At 34.0% G+C, this 10,115-nt stretch overlaps 1 protein-coding gene across 1 annotated transcript; it reads left to right on the top strand.

Annotated features, from left to right (window-relative positions):
* Positions 1-586: 586 nt before the first annotated feature.
* Positions 587-9,611, top strand: fs(1)M3 (female sterile (1) M3). Its single transcript, XM_012373656.2, has 18 exons — positions 587-830; positions 918-1,044; positions 1,217-1,437; positions 1,576-1,781; positions 1,910-2,205; positions 2,287-2,390; positions 2,472-2,670; positions 2,804-3,367; positions 3,454-3,645; positions 3,738-3,953; positions 4,153-5,381; positions 5,820-6,507; positions 6,958-7,175; positions 7,467-8,088; positions 8,172-8,413; positions 8,554-8,758; positions 8,938-9,017; positions 9,124-9,611. Exons 1-18 carry the CDS (start codon positions 810-812, stop codon positions 9,283-9,285), a joined length of 5,592 nt encoding a protein of 1,863 aa, XP_012229079.2. The 5' UTR covers positions 587-809; the 3' UTR covers positions 9,286-9,611.
* The last annotated feature ends 504 nt before the right edge of the window (positions 9,612-10,115 follow it).

Here is a 10,115-nt window from a genome sequence, read left to right on the forward strand (position 1 = left end):
GGAACAGCTCTTACAACAACGCAAACAATATATTATAACACAGGCGCATATGTGCGTTATTTCAGCGTTGATATTTATCACATTGCACAATTACTTTTATTTAATTTAATAGATCGCAGAGATGCGATGCAGAAATACGCACAACAATCGACCGGTAAAGGAGGATGTTAGATACATCGTGATACAAAAACAAGTACTAAAAGTGAAACCTACCAAACCTGTCCTTAATTTCTATTCTCCTCTGACGCGATATGTAAAAGTATATTTAAGGACATGCTGGTGTGCATAATATGAATGCAAAACACGCGCACAACACGTGTATATATAGATATACAACTTTGTCATATTATTTCAGACGGTATTTGTTTTAAAGCTGGTAAATTTTATATCGTAAATATTACGCGTAGAAATGTCTTTTTTATAAACCCCTTATTTTTTAACCGAGTTCTCACAAATTTTTGAAACTTTTCTTTTATATTACATATTAATTTATTTCTGCTCTTAAAAATAATTGTATTTTTTTCAATGTAGCACATTTGTGAACTTTTATCTTGTTTTTATTTTTATTTGCAATCATTAACTTTACAATGAGAACACGTTTATGTTTGTATATTTGTTTCACAATACCGATTCATCTATATACGATTTTAGGAGTATTTACACTTACTACATTCACATCTATTTACGATGATTAAGAGAAGGTCACCGGAACATAACAGACTGTTTCTCAAATTTCATCTCAATGTTCGCAACAGCCTTTGCCGTGAACGGATTCGATCACACGATACCGCAATTGAAATCACAAAACTATGAAATTCTGCTTTCTATTCGTGAGTGCCATTATTTTTTCCAATGTGAATATGAGTGAACAATAGGCAAAGATATACGTGATTACATTAATATTTATTATATTGCAGCTGGGAGGCTGTATCTTTCTTCAGTTATTTTTCGTTCACGGAACAGATCTCAATAAATACCTGGATGAAAAGTTACGACAGTCCAGGATAGAATTAATCAAGATTCATATCCAACAAACGTCGCCGGGTAAGTTCACACCTTGAATTTATATCGACATTTGTTTTAAGAAAGTTTCTAAATTGATTACACTGAATTATTCGCTCACTCAATTATTTATATTTTTCATGCAGATAGATTTAGCCAGATAAAAAAATGATTTGTTTATCTAATAATAAGATAAGAAATACTTTATTTGCAGTGCAAGAAAGATCGTATAATGTACACTGGAGTAGATTATGGCGACAATATTTGACGAGCGAGCATCAACCATTCACGATAAATATATTCAACGGGATATTCGTTCTCGACGGCAATCGAGTGATGGCACCCTCTTTTAACGAGACCCCCTTGAACGAGACCTACCAGGCATTACACGAAGTTGGTCAGATTGCGGAATACAGTATCATCAAATTCGTCAAGGTATAAATTATTTCCGTACATATGCATTTAAAAAAAATAGATATATTTTTAATATATGTATTAAATTTGGCAGTATTTACCTTTATTTATTATATTATAATTTGGACACGATGATAGACGCTGATTGTAATATTGTAGAGCATCGTGTGGAAAGATACTACCTATTTATTGATGTGTTACGAACTTGGTTCGTGCAGTTTCTATACGATTACGCAAAACGGCCTGTTGCGGTTTCGCCATAACATCGGACAGACAGGAACCTCCGTGGACGCTGTATTTTTTGCACAAGACGATCAACTTTATCTGGTCATCGTTAATAACGCTAAATTTTCTATGCCGTCCGTGTGAGTTTCACGTTCGACTAATTTAGATAATGAATAAATTTCATATTTATAGCCCTATTTTGAATCGTGCAGCGACGCTGTGCTAAGATAATGTTTTATCTTTGTTGCAATTTGATTGAATCGCACAGAATTTATCGATGGTACGGCACATACATGGACAGCGTCCGCGAGGTGATGACAATCGGCGCGATATCGGTCACCGCGTTCAGCGATCGACAATCGACGATCATTGTGTTCGTGAAGAGCGACGCCGAAATTCCGCACATCAGTTCCGAGGTGTACGAGTTCAAGGATAGCAACATTGCGAGGATACAATTCCTTTTCACCGCGCAACCGACTTCGGTGCATCACTACATCCACGGCGATTTCAACTTTGTGCTGATGATAAACGAGTTAGGACCGAGTAGCGTGCTTTGCTGGGACGGTTGGTACATTTCTCTGTAAATAAAATTTCTTCTTTTTTTTTTTTAAATACAATGTAGACGAGAACAATATTGCGTTCCAGGACGAGAATTGTTCAATTGGATTAGCCTTCCTGAGATTAATCCGCATAGCCTGATAAATATTTTTAACATGGACGGCGATACTTTCGTGATCGTAGCGCACGACGTAAGTATGGAACAGATCAGTCAGTAAATACGACGATAAATATTAGAATTGAAATGAGATCGTGATGAAAATGATTTGCAGAATATCATTCAGTTGTACAAATCTCATAGTACGTCCGATTGGAAGAGCGAGAACATTCAATATTTACAAAATGACCAGAAGATAGTCGATATGGCGGTGTTGATGAACGGACACGTGATGATCTTGATATTGGCCATTCGGGAAAAGGATGTATACTGGGTGGAACAGTGGGAGGTCACAATGACTTGGGTGCCAAGCGGTAAGTAATCTCAGTTAACAATTCTTTTTATTTATTACGAAAAAACAACTATTCTCCAAGAAGAAATATACAATCGAGATTTATATAGAAAGTTCTGGTGATAGAAAGATTCGAAATCAAATTTCTCTTGCAGATAGCGCTGTAGAAGATGCTGGTGTAACAAGGGAATCCCTGTCGGATGTGATTCAAATGTTGCAGGCGAGAATGCCGGCTATAATGGAGGCTGAGGCTTCCTGGAAACACTTCTTGCCATTTGCGAAGAACTTAACAATCTCGGAACCAATGACATTCAACAGCTTGGTCCTACAATCCGGCCAAGTGGAGAAGATTGAAATTGCGATGGAGGAGGACATTTTGCCGCCTCATCAGATTGAGGAAGCTCTAGACGAACTTGAGCACGAAATTCAAGATATCGAAACGACAGAGCTGTCAAAAATGGAAATAAATATAACTGAGGATATGTTGAAAACGATATCGGACAAAATTGTGGTTGACGATGTGTATTTGGAAGAGCTGGAGATCGATCGGGTGAACGTGGATTTTGTGAACGACGTGGACCTGCGATATGTGAACGACATGCAGTCGGAGAAAATCATTCTCCAGGAAGACGGACAATACTTTCCACATCAGATGCGCGTAAAAAATTTGATCGTGCAGAACCTTGAAGTTGATTCTCTCTGTGGAATTCCATTCCAGTGTAAGTTGGAGAAGAACTAGAAGCGTTTTCTATGATATATATTTTTTTTTCCATGTTTTTGCATGCTGTATAAATGATTGTTGCAGATTGGGCATTAAAAAGCCAAGAAGAAATTGCACTTGCTGTTGCAAATAGCACTCCCGAATATTCGAACGACACTATCATAGTGCATTCTGATTTGACAGTGCCGAGGTTGAATATTATGAGCTTGAACGGAACAATCGTCGATGAATTGATCAGCAATCTGTTTATTATTAATCATAGTCAGAAAATCAAAGGTATGACATGCGATAACTTCAATTGTTTTTACTCTACAGAAGTCGTTAAAAGCATTTTGGCAACTTTTATCGCAAATTGCATTTTGTTGCAGGTACACTCAGATATGAGAACTTTCTGCAAGTCAAGAATCTCACAACGCCGATGTTAAACGGCGTTCCTGTTGATCAACTCATGACAACAACAACAGATCAAAGTTTCGAAGATTTTTACATAAAACATTTGGAGATCAAACATTTGCATGCAGATACGATTAAAGGAGTGCCGATTGAGGAAGTTGCGCGGAAGTCTCGCAAAAACATCATTAAAGGTAAGTTGCTCTTTGATATAATTCTAAGAATTAATATAAATACAATTATTGAATTTTATTAAAATAACTAATTAATTAATAGTTTGTTTTTCATTCAAAAATTTGCTTTTTTTCTTGCAAATAATTGATATTAAGATAATATAATATTGTGCACAGTATTTGTACATTTTATTTGAGAAATTTTTATGTATTTTTTAAGGTAAACTGACACTGGCGAACCTTCGTGTCACTGAGGATTTGGTGATTGACGTAAATGCGTCTATGATAAAAATACCTCAAGAACGGCCTCTTCAGATCTACGAAAATGTCACGATACTGGGTGATTTGCATGTTCATAACATCAAAGTCGGCAAGACAGCGATGCTCTTCGTAAAGGATGTCCCGGTGAATGTGAGCGATATGTTCGACAGCTTCTGGACAAAATCGACCAATCAGACGATTACTGGAGAAACCATCTTCGAACGTGGTTTAACTATCGACAAACTCAACACAAAGTACCTCAATGGTTTCGAAGAGAGCGACTTTTTGTACACCACGATGGAGGAGATACCGAACGAGTTCACCAATTTGCACTTTGAGAACTTTCACGTTGACGAGTTTCTTTCCGAGAGCGACAATCTCAGTCTCTTCGAAGTCCAATCGCACGGATTTTTAATTCAGAAGGAAGTGTATTTGCAAAGTCTTAAAGCGAACGATATTCTCACTCTGGCTTTCAACGGTATCGATGTGGATGGCATTATGAACGGGACTCAAGTAAATATTTCAAGAATCGCCGACTTTCCCATCGTTCGAGCGAATCGCGTGGTCGTTGACAAACTTGGCGTTGGTCTTCTTAATAACCGCGAGATCTGTTTCGAGGCTGGACTCCACATCGACGACGATCATCAGCTGTCAATATTAAAGATACCAGAATTTCATGTGCGAGATTTGAAAGTGGAAAGATTAAACGGTATGGACATGAATTCTCTCGTGCGATTAAAGGATTTAATGCAGTCTGATGTAGATAAAATCGTCATTGACGGCGACTTGATAGTGAAAGATCTCAGGCTCATCCAAATGGACAAGGAGCCAATCGAGAATTTCTTAGAGAAACTGGCGAAGTCAAATGATATTATGATAATGTCGGAGAAAAGCATAAAGAAATTGATTGTTCGGAACATAACATTAGAATCTCTTCACGGTCAAAATTTAAATCATTTCTTTGCCAGTGTCCTTTCTAAATCACGAAATCAAAGGATACCGGAACACTTCTCGGCTCACATTGTCATCTCCGACAACGTCACGGTGGATTTCATCAATGGACAGAACACTTCGGAGCTGATATGGGTGAATAAGCCTATAACAATCAACGGAAATGTGACGTTCACCGATTTGTTCGTCGAAGGTGATATAATTACCTCGAAGATGAACGGACATGATGTGAACGAGGTAAAAATGAAGATTTTATTCATCAGGTTTTGTCAATTTTATTTTCACCGAATGCTGATTAACAAATCATTTTTTTAGCAATTCATGATTGTCTTCTGAATTATAGTCTTTGAATGCACATAGAACAGGGACAAAAGAATTTAATCACCAATTTAAATAAATGCTACATAAATTAAGAGTTATCTAAAAATATTTTAAATAATTATAAAGAATTGCTGAAAGATATTTAAAGTTAATTGTATTTTAAATTATCCAAAATTGATTTAAAATCTATTAGAATTACATTTAAAACCGATTTAAAATATTATAATTTTAAACATATTTAATCAGAAAATATTCTGCTTTATTATTTTTGTGCAATCACGGACTATCAATCTTATCAAGTTTTATTAAAGATTTCTAAAGATGCACATGTTCTCTTTTTGCTTTATGTTACAGTTATACGGAAACCTATTGTATGTTCCTGCGAGAAATATCCATCTTTTGAAGGTGGAAAAAGATTTCAATTGGAAGACACCTTTGTCCGATCCTACCTCTATATCTTACTTATTGAACAATGCTGTGACCAACGATACAAACCAAATTATCACAGGCAATGTGACTTTCACGAAAAGTGTTCACGCATGGGCGGTCACCGGTTTGTTTAACGAGATTAATCAAATTCAGAGCATAATATCGGATATCGTGATGGATTGCGGAGAACGCATCGAGATCAGCGGGAAAAAATTTTTCGAGGAAAATTTCGTTGCGGACAGTTTGACGGTGGACGGCGATGTGAGCATCGCCAAAGTCAACGACGTGAACATTCTCGAGTTCAATGATTCGGTTGTTAGGAAGAATTGCGAGGATACGATTACTGGTCCGTTAACGTTCCTCAAGGAGGTCACAGTTGAGAGACTCCGTGTGAACAATGCTAATCTCAACGCATCTATCAAGGCCGCAGTGCGTATCGGCGATGTTATGCCAAACAACATTTTGTTCAAGAATCTAGTGGTGCTGCACGACGTGCGTCTAGAAAATTTGGACGGAATAAACTTCGACGAATTCGCGAAGAATCGCATTACTCTTAACGGAAATCACTATATTCCGTGTGATATAAAATTTAATGGTGTCGTTACAGTGACAGGTAAGAAAAACAATTACAAGTTATTTAATAACACATACAACAGTTATTAATAATAACGATTTAATAATAATTACAACAATTATTAATAATAACGAACAATTAATTTGTAATTTGAAAAATGTGTCTTTCAAAATAATTTTAGATAATTTATAAAAATTTTAACAAACTCGGTTTGTTTTAACTAAATTTTATATATTTATGACTTCATAATTTTATGTTAATTATTTTCTTTGAAATCGTCATTTGAATAAATGAATGAATCTCTTGATAAAATCTGACAAATATTTATAAGTTTACCATTTTACATATTTATTATTCCATGATTTGAAAGATATTTAAGGAAAAGATGACTTTATAAAATTTTACCTTAGAATTTGCAAAGTTTTTAACATAAATTTGTTAAAAAATATAAAAAATTGACATTTTCTTATTGGCTATATGTTTTTTCAGGTAATGCAAATATAGGGAAAATCAATAGGATTCGTCCATCTGAGTTCGTTCTTAATGACGTTAATCAAGTGCAGATAATATATGGCACAAAAACTTTCAAAGAAAATTTAATAGTCGACGGAGATGTTACTGCGCCATTAGTCAATAATGTTAATATAATAAACGAATATAAAAACAGTGTGCAAAATGATGAAGATGTTGAAATCATTGGAAATCTTGTAAGTATAACTTCAAAAAGACCTCTTTTCTCTCTCTAAATTTCTATCACATTGCATTTTAAATCTTCAAAGTTTAAAGATTTAAAAATCGAAAAAGAAAATTAAAAACTAACGCGAGTCATAGTAATTTAATACAAATGTTTTATTTAAAATTATTTTACAGTTAAATTTTAAGTGTTGAGTTTAATGTTTAAGCATATTTAAAGTAAAAAACTGTTCTCTATTCTTAAATTTTTATCACCTGTCGTATCGCAGGTATTGTGTATTTTTTTAATCATCTTTTTTTATCAGACTTTCAAGGCGAACGTTCGGATTCAAAATATGAATGTTTCTGGTTTGGTGAACGATATAGACGTGCATTTCGCCGTGGATGACTTGAAAGAGAAGGTGAATGAAACTCTTCAAAACTTGGACGAAAACTGGAGAATAATTGATAAAAACATCGAGTACAGTACTCAAATTTCCAAGACCTTGCCTAGCATTTTTTTTTATCTAGAAGTGGAAGAGTACTTGAGTATACCTGGGATCAACATTACTAAAGTCGACGTAGTTTATTACGACAATAGCACGAGATTAAATATGTACAGCGAACTGCCCGGAAGGTTTTGCTCGCTACCAGACGAGTGTCCATGCGTTTATCAATCTATCGTCAATCTCACTAACAACGAGGTGCGGACGCAACGAGAAAACTTCGGAAAGATCGTAAAGAACTTTCACAATTCAAACGGCAATCTCGGCATTGATGTAATATCGAATGTTGTTTCGAACAGTAAGAAATGTATTTCAACGAGAACCGAAGAAGAGTTTACTAGAATCGCCTGGATGGAATCTAAAGAATCTGAAGAAATACTCACGGATATATCTGAAAAAATAGAAGGATACCTAAAAGACGCCAAGATGTTTAAACACGATGGTAAGTATAAAAAATGTCTTTAAAATTGAAATTGAAAGTTAATGTGGAAAATTGCGAAAATTAATGTGAAATCTAATCCACAGGCGATACATACATAGTTTTGGCGATATACTACGATAAAGCACACGCAACGCATCGTACAAACTCTTTACTTTATAAAATGGACGATGCAATGAAAAACGCAACGTTAATCCAAAAACTTTCTACAAACGGTGCTTGGTCCCTTCAGATCTTCAAAATCGATCGTGAAGTGTTCCTTCTCATCGGCTGCTTCGCCGAATTTTCACAATCTCTATTATACAGATTCGATCCAATAACACAAAAGGTATGATAATCCTTTGAATATAATCAAGATAGAAGAATCTGATATATTAATCTACAGCTTCTCATAACTTCTTTATCTAAAAATTAAATTCTTTTTTCTTGCAAAATAAAAGTTAAACTTTTTTATTTTTTCAAACGCAGTTCGGAGAGATAACAGCGTTTGCAAGCAGGAGTCGTTATGTGAAGAATCTGTCGCAGGGAAAGGATCATTTCATCTTACTAGATGATCCTGACATGCACGTTATAAACATTTACAAATATGATTTCATATCTCGTAATTTTTACAATTATCAAAATATCTTCCATGTGCATCCAATTAATGGACTCGAATGCTTTTACACTGCTGGTATGTGTGTGTGTGTGATTATCAAAATATTAAATATATTCACAAAATTTTGCATGAAATTCTATAATAATTGTAATTTATGATTTATAATTGACGATTATTATTATTATTATTACGATTAAGATTTCTTTTATGATTTATAATTTATAAATTAATTTTTTTATTACTTTGTCTCACAGATATTGACAACAGTGATGTATTTGTGATCGTCACAACGGAGGGTGGACGATTTTATATTTACGAATATATGTTTGCAGGAGTAAGTATACATACTTAAATTTAAATACAACTAAGAAAGCACCATTCTGTTCAAATTTGTGTAATTTTACGAAATAATAAAATAACAACTACGCAATTGTTTTCAGAAATTCCAAATGAGAATGCAATTTATTGTAGACGGCTTACGAATGATGAAGCCGTTCTATCATATGAATCGTCATTATATATTCGCTGGCACGTACGGCAACAACACAATTTTCCGTATTGTGAAACAAGGTCCACAAGCTAATTCGGTTCTTTCACCATAAAAATACCATGACTTTTGTATATATGCGTGCGTATACATGAATATTCACATATTTCAATACTTATTATAAATTGATATATAAATTTACTGCATTATATAATAATAGATTATATATTAGATTTATAGATTATTATTGTTATATGTGTATATATTTTCTTATATATTCATGTTTATTTTTTTTTCTATATTGTTATTTGTTAGATATCTATTATTGGTTGTTATTATATTCTCATTAATGCATTGCATGGTGTTATGTTATTTATTACATAAAACGAATGAGATATTAAAAATATTATTTGTGAATAAAGTGCACAGTGAAGAATTTAATTATTTTAATTACATATTCTTGAAGATTGTTAACACATTCATTTTGTATTATAAATTTATTGTAACTTAATACTAAATACCAATATTTTCCGACGTTTTAAAAACGTCTTAAAAAGGACGTTGTTTTTTAATTTCTTAACAATTGAATTTGCATTTTGAATTTTGCAACAAAAGCTCCAAAAATTAAAAAAAAGACGTTTTAATTATTTACGTGTTTACAAGCATCTTTCCACTGTCAAAAGTAGCTCAGAAACGAAAATAAGCATGTAGAAAAATTCAAATTACCTGCTGGAACGGCCAGAAACGCTCCATTTTAATCAGGATTTTATGAAATTTGTTAACAGGAACGCATGATGATGCAGGAGCTTTACTCGGAGAAGTGCCATCTATTAATTAACTAAACATAACGACTGCAGTCGGTACATTTACCATCAATGCGTTTGTAATGTTGCTTTAGCTAACCAATAGATAGCACTGTTTCGAGTAAAGCTCCTGCATCATCAT

The sequence above is a fragment of the Linepithema humile genome, chromosome 5, assembly GCF_040581485.1.
Source record: "Linepithema humile isolate Giens D197 chromosome 5, Lhum_UNIL_v1.0, whole genome shotgun sequence".
Taxonomy (NCBI): Eukaryota; Metazoa; Arthropoda; class Insecta; order Hymenoptera; family Formicidae; genus Linepithema; species Linepithema humile.